Consider the following 16,443-nt stretch of genomic DNA (forward strand, 5'->3'; position numbering starts at 1 on the left):
ATTAATTTAAATAATACTTCTTCTAAGAAATATTTTATGTAGACACCGGGTGTTTTAGACTCCCGGCTTATTCTCAGCTAGGTTTATTATTAAATATTTATTCTTTCTCATCTTTTATGGGTAGGCCTAGCAGTAGATCTACTGCGACTTGATCTGGGAATTTCAACCAAACCCATTTTAAGCACTTGTTGTATCTGATTCTATTAATAGGCTACACTATCCAACTTTACAGCATATTACTTTTGTCAAACAAGTAAAATGCACTCATCATCACTACTCGCCACCATTCTCGTTAAACCTTATTTTCAGCACAATGTGCCTACACTAGTGAGGTCACGTAGACTTTTCGCCTCCCTTCACCCACGTATGAGTATCGCACCCTTCATCAACAAAGCCTGCAGGTTGAACTGAACGATACTGTTTATTTTAAGTAAAAGTAAATATTTATTTATTTTATGTCAAACGAAGAAGCATTTGAACATAGCCTAACCATAATAAAAATACCATTGAATAAGTTTTAAAACTGCTAGGACTCAATCCAAAATCACGATACTCATATCCACCACAGAAATATCGATTTCTCTGGAAAGTAAGAAATTTTTGTCTACATCTTCACCCCCTTCCACCCTTCTCTGTTTAGAAGAAAGGTAACAGTAAGCAGCGTACTTGTGATGTGGCAGTTGCTCTGCTAGCAGAAAATAAACGCGTGAGTAAAGTTTATGTGTTGTTGTTTGTTTAACAAATGTTAGTAGATTAGGCCTAACCTTAGCCTTAGTAACCTAGGCTAGGCCTACAACTACACTACACTGACTACACAAGTCTTATTAAAATTAAATTACTTAACTTACTTATTTATTATTTAATATTTAATATCTAGATCTAGATTTCTAGATCTAAATAAACAAAGTCAAATTTTTAAAATAAAAAGTTTGGAGCTCCAATCACATCCACTCATCTCATCACATTTCCATTTTTAAATGACTGATGATTAGTGATTACGATATTGTCGATATCATTTTCATGATAAGAATAGAGTACGGCACGGTGTACAGTAAATTCAAATTGACAAATTGTTTTCTTAAAAATTAGATCTAGATCTAGAGTTAGAGTCTAGATCTAGATTCCTAGATCTATTCTAATCTCTAGTCAACACAACTTCAACTAGACTTCTAGAATACTTCTAGATCTAGATCTAGATCTAGAGATCTAGATCTAGATCTAAAATTGGGGGGAAAAAAATCTAAATCTAGCTTTTTCTAGATTAGATCTAGATCTAGATCTGGATCTAGATCTAGGCCTAACTACTAACTAATCTTTGCCATTTTATGTTAAAAAGAAAACATTATTTTCCTGTAGTTTTCCATGATATAATATTATAATAAATTATATCTCATATCATATAGACATCTAGTATAGATTCTGTCTGCTAGTATAGCAGGAACAGTCAGTGACCATAATTTTGACTAATTATTTTGTGGTGTACAGCTAAGGCTGGCTAATTTAAAATGTTAGAGATGGGGTACACTACACTTAGTTTTATATTGCCCTCCCAGTACTTTAAATAAATCACCTGTTTTCAATAAGCACTGTAATAGATAGCCTATTTTAATATATTATATTTCAATATTTAATATTTAGAATATATTTTTAAAAATTATTTTGTCTGTAGGCTTAACCCCCATTAAACATTATTTCTTAAGCTCATTGTTTGGTGGGTCTATTACATTAGATATTTTACAATTCAACTTACACATTTTTATTATGATGTTTATTTTATAATTAATTTGATACATCAAAACTGCATAACCACTCTCTTTTAGTGCTTGACTTAACTGATTGTAACCCTAGTCATTTAGTTTTTTAGTCTACTGATTTCCAAAGAGCAAAAATCACCAAATATTTGTCACCATTCTTTATTTTATTGATTAATATTTATTGCGAGCATCATAACTATCTTCTTGATTAAACAGCTCCACAAGTGGATCAAGATGAAAGTCATCTTGGTTTTAGTTGTTACATTTTTGACAGTTGTGCTCTGTTTGGCGAAAGATGATACATCCTCCAAGGATACATCAACAGGTAAGCACCAAGTGATTGTTCAATTTACATTTCTTGTTAAAAAACATTTGTAGTTTACAATAGATAGATATGCCTATATATACTTAGTCTAATAGTAAACCACACCTCTTTTACAGAGCTACTAGTTGTGACTGTGGCAACCAAAGAAAATGATGGTTTCCGTAACTTTATTCGATCTGTCAACAAGTATGGATTAAATGTCAAAGTAAGGTTTAAAAATTGACAGCCATTTATTAGCACATTATTTTGTGTTTAAAAGTTTAAACTTTAACAGAAGTTTTCAAAATGTACTGTTAACATTTAGCTTAATTTATTTGAAAACTGTAAATGAATACAGGAAACAAGTGATACACTTTTCACATAGTTTAATGACAATTAGGGATGAATTATCAGCTATGACTCTATCCTAATACACAAAATCCATTTTACTTTATAATATAAATCCATATATATATATATATATATATATATATATATATATATATATATATATATATATATATATATATATATATATATATGTTCTAACTTAATTTCCGTACATTTCCAAGTTCCTTGCATTATTATTAAAAAATGGGAATTATTTTTCTTTTACTGCTTGCAGGTTTTTGGACTGGGTACAGAATGGAAAGGTGGGTCCATGGAGTCAACAGGAGGTGGGCACAAGATCAATCTCTTGAAGGAAGGTTTGAAGCCCTACAGGAACAAAGAGAATCTGATTCTAATGTTTGTAGACAGGTACATTCAAGCTTTCAACACTCACTTCATTACAACTTTTGGGCAGTTTGCTTCTTTTAAGGATTTATTTTTGCCTCGCAGATGACCAAATTAACATATGGAAATTAAAAAATGTTTGTGCATGCCAAGAGTTATAAAAAAATATATCTTATTTATCATTCAATGTAGAATTCACAAAAGAAAGGTTTTTTTTTAAAATTCTTCAACATTGTTGAAACAATGTTTCATTAACATCAGCATCACAACCATTAATTTTTCATGAACAATAGCATTACAATCATTCATTTTTCAATAACAATAGCATTACAATCATTCATTTCTTATTAACAATAGCATTACAATCATTCATTTTTCATTAACAATAGCATTACAATCATTCATTTTTAAATAACAATAGCATTACAATCATTTATTTTTCAATAACAATAGGATTGCAATAATTCATTTTTCATTAACAATAGCATTGCAATCTTTCATTTTGAAAGAGTTGACCATGTTGCACCTGATGATTTTATTACCTGATGTTTTCTTCCCATTCCTCTAGCTATGATGTTGTGTTCACTGATGGTAAGGATGAAATCTTGGATAAGTTTTCCAAGTTTGAAGCCAGAGTTGTCTTTTCTGCTGAAGATACTTGTTGGCCTGACAGATCCCTAGCCGTAAGTGTTTTTAACCATAGCATTCAAGTTTTTACAGCCACAAGTAATTTGTTATTTACCATACTTATATTATTGTTTTAAAATAATTAATGAATTACAGAAAAAAAAAGTTTTTTAGATTGATAATGAAATAGAAAATACCATAGAATTTATAAAAAAACCTGAGGTTTAAATAATATGATTTCAATGTTTTAATCAAACCATTCAAAGTGAATATAATTTTCTGTGTTATATTTGTAAATCAAATCAATAAATTTGTCATCATCTATCCATAGACAAGTTTTATTAAATTACACAGTGTAACCAAAAATGTTTACTAGTTTGAGTGTACTTAAGATCAGAGGAGAAAATAAAAGCTTTTGCTAAAACTTACTAATCATTATTGATACAAGTAATTTTGTTTCATTTTTTTAACTTTAGGACAAATACCCCAAAGTGAAGGATTCTGAAAAAAGATTTTTGAATTCTGGAGGTAAATTTTATACGTCTTATGAACTTCAAAACACTCTTTTTTTTAAACATTATAATCACTTGATGTGAGGGTACTGAGGATGCCTCAATGAGGGTACCTCAATGCATTTTTAAAATGATTGGAATAGTAGATGTATAGACACCTGTATAGTCAATTACCTTTCAGTTAATGATAAATAATTTTATCAATAAAACCATTTGTTTTGAAGCTTATAATGTTTGCCTGGTTTAAATACTTCAGTCACAAAACAATTGGCCATTTGTACAATTTTGAAATTGTAGTAGAGGAATGCACTTAAATAGGATTCCTAAGTCCCCCATCTTTACTTTTCTAAGGAAGCTTTAACAAACAATTGTGCTGCAAAAAAAAAATCTAACCTTTTGTGCAGCAGAAATATCTAACCTTTTCTTTTGCTTACCTGTCACCAATGTTATTTATAGCCTTAGAAATTCCTGCAAGTCCATTGTTTGACTGTAGCAATGTATTTGATGCCAACAAATTTTACTATTACAACTTAGGCTGTATTTCTAATATCTTCACTTGCAATATGTTGTTATTACAAGCCTTATTAGATAAAGTGAAATAAAAAATATGAATTATTTTTAGGCTTCATTGGGTATGCTAAAGAGGTTTATGAGATACTCAGCAACCAACCCATCTCTGACCAAGATGATGACCAACTGTATTACACCTTGATATATCTTAACAGAGCTTACAGGGTAATTTATTTATTCTTGTCCAGTATAATGTATTTCTTATTTACACTTTGTATTGACCAGACTAGATGTTGTACTAGGTTATTTTATTTTTATGTTCTCTGTCATGTATTATGATTTTACATCTTTTTATATCACTACCTGCATTATCCTTTGTTAAGACCAGACTAGATGTTGTACTAGGTTATTTTATTATAATGTCCTCTTTAACAAATTTACTTCTTGTATATCACTAGCTGATATTTCCTTTGTAGCTAATCAGACTAGATATTGAAATAGTTATTGTATTATCATGTCTTTCGGTAAATGTATTGCTAATTTACCCCTTGTTTATTTCTTTTTATTAAAAGTATTTGTCAGTAATTTCAGATAGCTTTAAGCACTTTGTTTACTTAGTTAATTAGATTTAAAATTTTATACATTTTTTTTCTCAGCATGAATGGAACATCAAACTGGATACAAAGGCTGAAATTTTTCAAAATTTGAACTTTGCCTTAGGTAAATTAATTGGTGTAGATTTTTAGACAGATTTTACTATGTTTATATTTAGGTGAATCTAGTATGTTTGCAAATTAAAATCGGTTCAATATTTTGTTTATAAATAGGAGAGATAACTCTGAAGTACAAAGGTAATCACAGTTATCTGTACAATGTAAAGACAGGCACAACTCCCATTGTTGTACATGGCAATGGACCTGTTAAGGTAATTATTTTACACATTTTTAAAGTAAAATGTTTTAGATAAAATCCCTAGAAGAATATTTGCTGACTAAGACAAGCTTCTCTTTACCTTGCCTGAACAGGGACAGCATTAACAAATAGAAAGGTTATATATACTTTTTAGTCAATGTTTTCACACCATCTAAATTTTCAACTATCAATGTAATCTATTTTTTTAGTCATAGAATACAAGATTATACAAATCAGACAAATATTTTAGTTTTTGCTTTTTGTATTTTAATGCTTGATTAATGACTCAATTTCTATACATATAATAAAAGTAAGCAAGGGAAACAACCTAAAACTATTTCTTAATTCAATAAAAAAAACTCTTAAATTAATTAATAAATAACAAAAATTGTACATCGCTTATTTCTTAAATTAGCAAAGTATAATATTTCAATAATACACCTGAATTTTTTTAAAATATAAAATGTAGCTTACAATCAGAAGCTATTGGTTGATATCAATTTTTTTTAGTGACCCAATAGCTTTTTTAATCAATATATCCATAGACTTGAGAAAGTTTTGTTTAATTGTCGCTCTCCCTGGCACATTTTTTTAGTTGCAAAATAATTATGTATCATACCATCATAAAAAAAAATACAGCTTTTGACATGCAATGGTATAGACTTTAGGTATTAAGACTTGATACATGATCTGAAGCAACTTTTAAAGCATGATATCTTCTGCTATTTCAAATTTTTTCTCAGTCTTTGTTAGTGCTGTGAAAACATAAGCATGTTGACATCCCAAAGTGTGTAACATGTCAACATGCAGTGCTCACATCTTATGTACACCATTTCCATATTTAAGTTCTCCTCAAAGGTTTATAAACATGACTTTGGTGTTTTAGGCCTATGTGATCTAATTGTTTAAGAAATTTGTTTTATTTTGTACCTTACAGCCAGAGTTTTATCGCCTGGCCAACTACTTGGCTGATGGGTGGACCAGCAACTCTGGTTGTCTGTCCTGTACAGAGGATCTCTTGGACTTGAGCAACTTAAAAGTAGGATTTTCAATTCTTAGTTTTCTCATAACTTTGTACTTGCAAGGATAACAATCACTTCAAAGTATGTTTTTAATCTTATAGTTTTCTCATAACTGTGTACTTGCTACGCCAAAAACCATTTAAAAGTATGTTTTTCATCTCTTAGTTATCTCTTAACTTTGTACTAACTAGGACAAAAACCACTTACAAGTGTGTTTTCAACTCATAGTTTTATTTTGATTTTTTTCTTGCTTGAACAAAATATGGCTTAAACTTTGCTTTTGACTTAACCTGTACATAGTTCTGCAATAAGTTTCTTGTAGTTCATTTGATTTTCCACCTATTTATATTTCACATGTTGTTCATTACAGATCAGAAAGTAATTTCTTTACCACCTATAACATCTATCGTTTAATTCTGTAGGAAGCTGACTATCCAACAGTTATGGTGGGTTTGTTTGTTGAATATCCTACACCGTTTGTCAGGGAGTTTTTTGACAGGGTGGCTGCATTAAAATATCCAAAGGACAAAATGGATATTTACATTCATTACTCAGTAAGTTGTTTTTAAAAAAAATGTACTAATTAAAAAGCTTTGTGGACCTAAGGTATACGACATTCGACCCTTCCTATTTTAATGTGATTCTAATGTTGGATAAAATAGAAACTAATATTTTCAAAATGTAATTCTCACAGGTTGAGTATCATCAAAAAGATGTACAGAAATTTGTAGATGCAGTTCAAGGTCAATACAAAAGTATTAGAGTGATCTCCCATTCTGATAATGTAGGGGAAGCTGTTGCAAAAAATTGGGCCATGTAAGTAGAAATATTGGTCAACTTTAGTTATTCCAGGGTTTTAATGTTTACGTGCCGACCCGTGGCGTATCATATTCCGCTATTTAGTTGTTTTATTTTCTACTTTTCAGTAATTCATAATTTGTGAATTCGACGGTACCAATGCTGCCTCTGAAAATATTTGTTTTAAAACACTATCAGTAGGTCGTTAAGGACGATAAACTTCTATTGTGCAATATATTTAAAGTTTGTTACATTTTAAATTTCTTTTGGAAGATAAATTAACTAGGTAAAGAAAAAAAAAAACTCCGGTATTCTTTAATCCTCAAGAATAGGATTGGGGAAAATAGATTGAAATCTTAAGGGATTAGGCCTATTACTTGGTGGAGGAAGGTTTTGTTTCTTACAAGAATGACAGCTGGGTACACTGAAACTGTCTGTTTGATAGCAGTAAACTCAAATCTGCACTTCTTTTCCTAGCTATGGCATCAATTGCACAGCATTACTAGTAGTCTAATGAGAACCACTGTTTCTTTGACCCATGTAAACTGTTTCCCAGAACTGACTGTATCAATACATTACTGTCTCTAAGAACTGACTGTATCAATACATTACTGTCTCTAAGAACTGACTGTATCAATACATTACTGTCTCTAAGAACCGACTGTATCAATACATTACTGTCTCTAAGAACCGACTGTATCAATACATTACTGTCTCTAAGAACTGACTGTATCAATACATTACTGTCTCTAAGAACTGACTGTATCAATACATTACTGTCTCTAAGAACCGACTGTATCAATACATTACTGTCTCTAAGAACCGACTGTATCAATACATTACTGTCTCTAAGAACTGACTGTATCAATACATTACTGTCTCTAAGAACTGACTGTATCAATACATTACTGTCTCTAAGAACTGACTGTATCAATACATTACTGTCTCTAAGAACCACTATGTTTTCTGGTGTTGTTACAGAACTGACTGTATCAAGGCCAGCTGCCAGTACCTGATGATGATTGACTCCATTGTCCAAATCACCAAGCCAAGTCTACTGGTCGACCTGATCCAACAAAACAGGTCAGTCGCCCTGACATCTGTGGTGTGTCTAGTTTTGTGTCTGGTGTTGTGTCTGGTAGTGTGTCTGCTGCTTGGGCTGGAAGTCTAGGTGTTTGCTCTGTGTCATAGAAATAGGACATTAACCCCCTACCCCCTACCCACACAAACTCTTCTCTCTTCCCCCCCTCCCCAACTTATGTTAATTACACTTCTGTACATTATTAATTTTTTGGCTTGGAATAAGCTCTTTGTACCCTATAGATTGGCCAGACAAAGTACTAAATATGATTTATTTTGTACTTGGCCCATTGTCTGCATTCAACAGAATGTCTGGTTTGTTAATTTGCCATTAACATATAATAAGTATTCTCAATGGGGGGAGGGTGTTTATTAAAGGGGAGGGGGATTACCAAGGTGGTGTACTGTGTCATCTGATGTTATTTCTTGTCTGGTATGGTAGGTGTACTGTATCATCTGATGTTATTTCTTGTCTGGTATGGTAGGTGTACTGTATCATCTGATGACATGTCTTGTTTGTCTTGTAAAGGTATGTACTTGCCATCTTATGTGGTCTCAATTAGTTCACTGTTGATGTTTTTATAACACTATGTGTTACAGATCCATCATTGCTCCACTGTTGATGTTTTTTTAACACTGTGTGTTACAGATCCATCATTGCTCCACTGTTGATGTTTTTATAACACTGTGTTACAGATCCATCGTTGCCCCACTGTTGATGTTTTTAAAACACTGTGTTACAGATCCATCGTTGCCCCACTGCTGATGAGACCAGGAAAATTATGGTCCAACTTTTGGGGAGCCTTGAATCAGCAGGGTTATTACGCCAGGTCAGAAGATTACATGGACATCATTGATTACAAAAAAGTGTAAGTGTCCTTCATTTTATTTTAATTAACTCTTTAAGACCGTAACGACGCTCCCAGCGGTCGGTCTGCCGGCCTGCCATACCGTAATGACGCTCCCAGCGTCCGATAAAATTTTCTCTATTTAATTTGTTGTTTTTCGGAATCCAAGTTTTTATTCGTAAATCTAGGTCATAATAACGCTAGAGCGGCCATTTTTCGTTGTATTTACTTATTGTAGTTTTCTCGTTAGATTGATTTTGTATTTTATAGAATTTTTTTTGTAAACCAACTCGAAAAACGGCATTTTTTAACACTGCGGAATGCCGTTCAGCGGCCGCGTCTAAACGTTTACGTCGCCGCATTATAAAATTAACGAAAATTAAAGTATTTATACTAAGACTAAACCGATCCATGATTTTTGTAGATAAATGGACGTACTTTCGTTTTCTATGAATAAGAACTCATGAAAAGTTATTCTTATTATTAATTTTCCCGACAGAAGTGTAATTTTTGCACGAAAAAAACAACTCTTTATTTTTTCTTCTTTAAAACTAAGTAATTATCTTTCTTCAGTAAATAAATAATTCCTTAAAATTTATATCAGTGTGTAGGGTATTCAATTACGATTAATTTGTATCAATAATGTGTGGGGTTTAAATTAACGGGTAAAAAGATATGGGTCATTTAGCCGCAGGGGTACTGAAAAAAAATGAGTGAAAAAAAATAATTCCGGCAAAACGTGAAAATAATTACGGGCTTAAAGAGTTAACTTTTAAAAATCTAAATGACCTACCTCCACATTGTTAATGTAACCAGAAAAATTGTAAATAAAATAAATAATTGGTGGATTGTGGGTCGGTATAGCCAATGCTTTAAAATTTAACTAGATTAAAATATGAATATTGGCCTAATTGGTGTAAAGGAAATATAAGATTTATGTTATTAAGTTGTGTAACTAAGAATGGTTTGGGATATTTGCCCTAGCTGTTCTTCAACATCAAAATGATTTTCTGATTGATGAAACTAGCTTCCTCCTAATGTAAATTATTTTATAAATTATTTTAAAAACTTTCTGTTAAAACTTGTATGGTCTACTGCCCAGATAGGATTAGTTTTAAGAATGGTAGTCATTACTTCAATAGGAATTTGGTATTTAAAATTCAAGCTTTTTTTTTGTCATTACAATCTAAAAACAATATTTTGTACCAGATTGTTTGGAATACTTTTTTAGTTGAAATTTTCCTTGTAATCAACATTTTAGTACTAGTACCTGTGGAATGTTCCCCTTTAGTATGTAGTTGACAAACAATTCTCTGACCAGGGGCCTGTGGAATGTCCCTCATGTGACCAACCTCATCCTGATCCATGGGCACAAGCTGCCAGCACTTAAAGACGGATTCAGCTTCTCTCCTGACTATGATCCTGACATTTCCTTCTGCCAGAAAGCCAGACAGCAGGTAAAAACTGTCTTCAATAGAATAGCATGTTGTAACAGTTTATTGTCACTTCACTTATTTCTTGGTATAAAATGTCAAATTACTAAAATTCATTTCTTAAACTTATTAAATAAGTGAGGGTTGGTTTGGTCGGGCTGGTAAAGCTCATGGTTGCTGAACTGAAAAGTGCCAAGTTTGAACCCTTGAGCAGATGAGGCTAGATAGCTGGGAACACTAACCCATCTAGGAGAGACAACTTCAATATCAAACAAGTGCTGCCTTTTTAGTTTGTTCTTAGATGGAGAAAGGCTATGGAAGCAAATCCAGAAAGAAAAGCAGGCTGAAATCAGAGTCAAATCGCCTATATGCGCAAAACATGTTGATACATTCCAATTAAAAATGAAGAAGAAATTTCATAATATTATTCCATGTTAATAAATGTCACTTTCTCTCATTTTATTAAATGTCACCTGACATCTGTAAATGTAATTTGCATGTCACATTCAGGTAATTTTCATGTACCTGACCAACCAAGACAGGTGGGGCCACCTGGTGTACGCTGATGAATTTGACACCAAACACTTACATAGTGAACTGTTTGAGATATTCAACAACAGATTGGTGAGTATATGCCTATTTCATCTGTAGATACATATAATTTCTGCTCAATCAATCTATTTTTCTTATTTTGATTTTTTTTTAATTAATGATATAATTAACTTTTATTAGATTTTACAATATTATTTTTTTAGTTAATAGTTCATAAAGTTAAAGCTATATTGTTTGGTTCTTACCCACTGAAATGTGTGATTCTGACTTGTGAAAGGGGTATTTTGATTGATTTTCTTTTTTAGGACTGGGAATATCGATACATCCACTCCAACTATTCTAAATCTTTGGCAACAGATGCTGTGATTGAGATGGTAATTATAATATTCATTAGTTTTACCCTTAAACTTTTAAAAATTTTCTCTTCCTTACAATGTTTTTTGAAGTGTATCGTCTACCAAATTTTAGAATTGTATTGTTCTATCAGGTTTTAGAAGTATTACTCAATTAGTATTTATAAAAGTTTATTGTTCTAATTACAGCCTTGCCCTGATGTGTACTGGTTCCCCATTGTCACTGATACTTTCTGTGATGAGTTTGTGGCTGAATTTGAGAACTTTGGACAATGGTCAGGGGGGAAAAATGAGGTTAGGAGACATCTTTATTTTATGGTAGTTTAATAAATTGATCTAATTTTAAAATGGTCAGCAGGTAGGTCAGTAGATAAAATACAAGTGATGGGAGGTTTGGTTTCCTTGAGTGGGTATTTTAACAAGTGGTCATCTAATTGATGATGGTCTTTTAACATGTAGTCATTTATTTGACAAGGATATTTTAATATATGGTAATCTATTTGATGAGGGTCTTTTAACGTCATTATTTGATAAGGCTCTTTTATCATGTGGTCATTATTTGATGTGGGTCTTTTAACATGTAGTCATCTATTTGATGAGGGCATGTGGTCATCTATTTAATGAGGGTCTTCTAACATGTGGTCATCTATGTGATGATGGTCTTTTAACAAGTGGTCATCTATTTAATGAGAGACTTTTATCAAGTGGTCATCTATTTAACGAGTGTCTAACAATTTTTCAGGACCCTCGTCTAGCCGGTGGCTATGAGAATGTCCCAACTGTTGACATCCACATGAACCAGGTGGGTTTGGAAAGACACTGGCTCCACTTCCTGCGAGAGTATGTCCGTCCTCTCCAAGAGAAAGTATTCACTGGCTACTTCCATGATGTAAGTTTGTTTTTCCCCTCATATTTCCACCATACAAGTCCGGTACTTGTGGGTGGTGTTGGGTTATAAAACATTACAAATATGTAGGTGTCGTCCTCTCCAAGAGAAAGTATTCACTGGCTACTTCCATGATGTAAGTTTGTTTTTCCCCTCATATTTCCACCATACAAGTCCGGTACTTGTGGGTGGTGTTGGGTTATAAAACATTACAAATATGTAGGTGTCGTCCTCTCCAAGAGAAAGTATTCACTGGCTACTTCCATGATGTAAGTTGGTTTTCTTCCCCTCATATTTCCAACATAATTTTGCTACTTGTTGGTGGTGTTGGGTTATAAAACATTACAAATATGTAGGTGCCTGGTAATATCAAGATCTGGACATAAATAGAAAAGTGTTCAAGTCTGGAATCTGTACTTAAGACTACTGCATTATTCATTATGTGCTTGACTGGCTTTGCATGCTGTGGTTTATTCCGTTGAGAACTGATTGAACTGTTGGCTTTACCTTTCAGCCACCTAGAAATGACTGCTTGTTGTGCTTTAAAAAACTCTATAGTTGAATCTGTTAAGTTGAATACTGACTGTTTTACATACCAGCCTTCACACGCCATTATGAACCTCATAGTTAATTCTATACTGACTGCTGCAAATTAACATGCCATTAAAACTTTAAAAACTTTATAGTTGAATCTGTTTAGTTTCTATACTGACTGATTTACCTTCCAGCTTTCACATGCCATTCTGAACCTCATAGTAAATTCTATTGAGTCTAGTACTGACTTCTTTGCATGCCATTAAAAACTTTACAGTTGAATCTGTTTAGTTGAATACTGACTGTTTTACCTACCAGCGTTCACACGCCATCATGAACCTCATAGTAAATTCTGTACTGACTGTTGTAAATTAACATGCCATAAAACTTTAAAAACTTTGTAATCTGTTTAGTTGAATACTGACTGTTTTACCTTCCAGCCTCCTAGAAATGACTGCTGGTCGTGTATAAAAAAACTCTATAGTTGAATCTGTTTAATTGAATACTGATTGTTTTACCTCCCAGCCTCCACACGCCATTATGAACTTCATAGTCCGCTACAGACCAGATGAGCAGCCATTCTTGAGACCCCACCACGACGCATCCACCTACACCATCAACATTGCTCTCAACAGACCAGGCATTGACTTTGAGGTTTGTTATCTTTTGTGCTCTTCAACTGAACCTTTGTGCTGACATGCATTGCCTTAGACCTAATTTTCAGTTATGTGCTGATCCCCCCCCCCCCCGTGAAATTCTAGACTGAGACACAAGCAGTGATGCATCAACAGAATGTTCCAATTTATATTGAAAACATTTTAAGCTTTTTATTATTACTATGTTTTTAAGTTTAGTGTTGAGACAAAGTTGAGTTAAAATGTTTTGTTTGTAGAGTAGATTTTTCAATTTAATGGCTGGCACAAATCTTTCTGTTCAATGACATATTCACCTTATTACCTAAAAGAAATCTAAAACTTCGGCAAAATGTAGATTTTTTCATGAATGACGCAACCCTGTGTGTATTTTAGCTTTTATATCTTACAACTTATCCTTCCATCTCTCAGGGCGGAGGCTGCCGCTTTGTGCGCTACAACTGCAGCATCACCTCACCTAGAAAGGGCTGGATGTTCATGCACCCTGGGCGCCTGACCCACTTCCACGAGGGCCTGAGAACAACAAAGGGCACTCGCTACATTATGATTTCATTTGTTGACCCTTAAAATCTCCATCTAATTTACAGTTTTTTTAATGTCAGTTATTTCACAAATCTCCTTAGCAATTTTTTGTTTTGTTTTGAGTAAACTAGGAAATACTGAATAATGATTAGTTTTTACAAATATTTGTTTTCTGTTTTGTTCAGGAATTCAGCAAATTTTGCCATAATGTAGAAAATTGAATAAACTGTAGATTTCAACTCATAACACCCCTCCCCCCCTCCCCCTTCTGTACATAACCAGTTAGTGAAATGTCTTAGAATCTCTAAACACACACTTGTATTTTTTTGTATAGAGTATAGAAGATCTGGAGTTCTGTCTATTACATCAAAGCTGTAGTTACATCTCCAGTGAATGGAGCTGATGATTTGATTGTTTATCTTAATGAAGCTTGTTTGTATGTACGTATAAGATGTGTTGATGGGGGAATCTTGTATTCCATGAGGTCTTATGCTGGAGTGTTATCACATCCTTCCTATTCTAGTCATCTGCTGTGCCTTACTTTAATTGGCATGAAATCATCAAACTCATGACCATGTGTAATCTCACTTTGTTTCACATATGTACACATGTGGTAACCTTTTATGGAAGTGAAGTATTTTCTGTTCTTGTCATTACAATATGTGTACACAATGGACAAGAGCAATGAACATTTTATTTATGTGTACTGTCATGTAAAATATGTAAACTCTATTTACTTTTGATCAGGTTCTACTGTAGGCCCTACTATGTTACTTTACATTTTTTTATCACACTGCCCGTGTTGTCAGCTAAGTACTTTGTTATAGTATTGCTGTTCAGTGTGTGGACAATTCTTCATAGTAAATCCTGTCTTTTTGAGCCTGAACTATACCAGTATTATACAATTCATGTTTAATAACCCATTTTAAAAAAATGTTTAATATTCTTAAAATAAATTATATTAATTAGATGCCAGTTAACTTACAGTTTACACTGTTATGTTAAAACTAGGTTTAGTTATCTGTAATGAAATAGTTGTAGAAAAATTGTAACTATTTTGTATGTTGTGAGATCATTTTAGAAAAAGTTCTAAAGCATGTTTTTTAAATCATGGTTTTTAGTGAACTATAGCAATAATTCTGTTGTTTCATTGAAGATGCTACCAAATATTACCTTTTTACTTACATTGTTGGTAACAAAATCCTTTGTCTTGTCATTAATGTCACATCTGACAGCTGTTATCTGTCTCTTTCTGTACATTTTTTATGCTACACAAAATAACTGTTTACATTTATTGTTAAAATTGGTTTAGCTTTACAAATGAAAATTTGCCTTGAGCATTAATTTTAATCAAAATATCCAAGATTTTAAAAATGTAATCCAGTTAAAATAATTCTTTTCATATCATTGCATTTTAAATTTAATGAATTTTTATAGTTTATGCTATAAACCACCGTTTTACAAAACATTTTTTGCTTTGTAAACTAATTTTAGTGAATTTTATTTTTTAACATTCATACATATTTTAAAAAAACAAATATTTAAATTGTCATGTGACTTAAATGTTTGTAGTGTGATACAAAATGTTTTATACAATAAACAATGGTGCTATCTATTACCTATTTCTGTTGGGCCTAACATTTTTCCTGTAGTAGTTGTAAACATGTTAAATCTTGGAAACCCAGAACAAAAATATAACTTGAATATGAGAAAAAAAAACCACTCATTTTTCATGGACATTCAGCACGTTTTGATATTTAACCAATAGTTTTTAAAATAAAATACCACATATTAATATACCAACCCATCCTATAAGAAAAGTGATCTGTATTGTAAGGTAAACAACATACACATCTTAAAATTATCCATGCATTAAAACTACACATAAATATTAAACACTGTAATACTTTACCTGGTGTACAAAAATACATACTAAAAATATATTCAGTGCCTTATAAGTGATGAAAGTAATTCTACAGTGATAAACCTTTCAACAAGATGATTGTCATAAGTGTTAACATCACATCCTATGCAGTATAAATTTTAATTTGACAAGCAAAGATTGGATAGTTAATATCTGATGATTAATATTGATTATACATTGAGCTACAAAGAACATATTTAGACAATTAAATTTCAATGCCCTTAGTAACTATGATATTGATAAAAACATACAAATATTAAAACAATGTTTTTGCTTTTGATATGACAATGTTAATACCAATTACTGTGATTTTAATATAAATATATCAAATGTAAACAAACATGCTAATACAGAATTTAAATATTCATGTCAAAAATAAATTGAGCAAACAATTTGTGAGCGACAAAAATGTAAGTTGGTATGGCAATAAACCAGCTATTTAAAAAAAAAGGAATACTTTTTGCATATAGGTAAACATCACAGT

At 32.1% G+C, this 16,443-nt stretch overlaps 1 protein-coding gene across 2 annotated transcripts; it reads left to right on the forward strand.

Annotated features, from left to right (window-relative positions):
* Positions 1 to 467: 467 nt before the first annotated feature.
* Positions 468 to 15,651, forward strand: LOC131938508 (procollagen-lysine,2-oxoglutarate 5-dioxygenase 1-like). Of its 2 annotated transcripts, XM_059296562.1 has the most exons (21): positions 469 to 706; positions 1,971 to 2,079; positions 2,196 to 2,284; positions 2,684 to 2,817; positions 3,362 to 3,476; positions 3,897 to 3,948; positions 4,555 to 4,667; positions 5,099 to 5,162; positions 5,270 to 5,367; positions 6,292 to 6,393; positions 6,799 to 6,930; positions 7,071 to 7,192; positions 8,156 to 8,257; positions 8,998 to 9,123; positions 10,424 to 10,559; positions 11,046 to 11,159; positions 11,393 to 11,461; positions 11,630 to 11,734; positions 12,183 to 12,329; positions 13,386 to 13,514; positions 13,925 to 15,651. In XM_059296562.1, the coding sequence occupies exons 2-21, from the start codon at positions 1,989 to 1,991 to the stop codon at positions 14,078 to 14,080; spliced, it is 2,196 nt and encodes a 731-aa protein (XP_059152545.1). In that variant the 5' UTR covers positions 469 to 706; positions 1,971 to 1,988; the 3' UTR covers positions 14,081 to 15,651. The 2 variants fall into 2 exon arrangements, with proteins under 2 accessions (XP_059152546.1, XP_059152545.1); XM_059296563.1 differs by lacking the exon at positions 13,386 to 13,514 and having other exon boundaries at positions 468 to 706.
* Positions 15,652 to 16,443: the final 792 nt, after the last annotated feature.

The sequence above is a fragment of the Physella acuta genome, unplaced genomic scaffold (genome assembly GCF_028476545.2).
Source record: "Physella acuta isolate Inbredline_101_S28 unplaced genomic scaffold, ASM2847654v3 ptg000246l, whole genome shotgun sequence".
Taxonomy (NCBI): Eukaryota; Metazoa; Mollusca; class Gastropoda; family Physidae; genus Physella; species Physella acuta.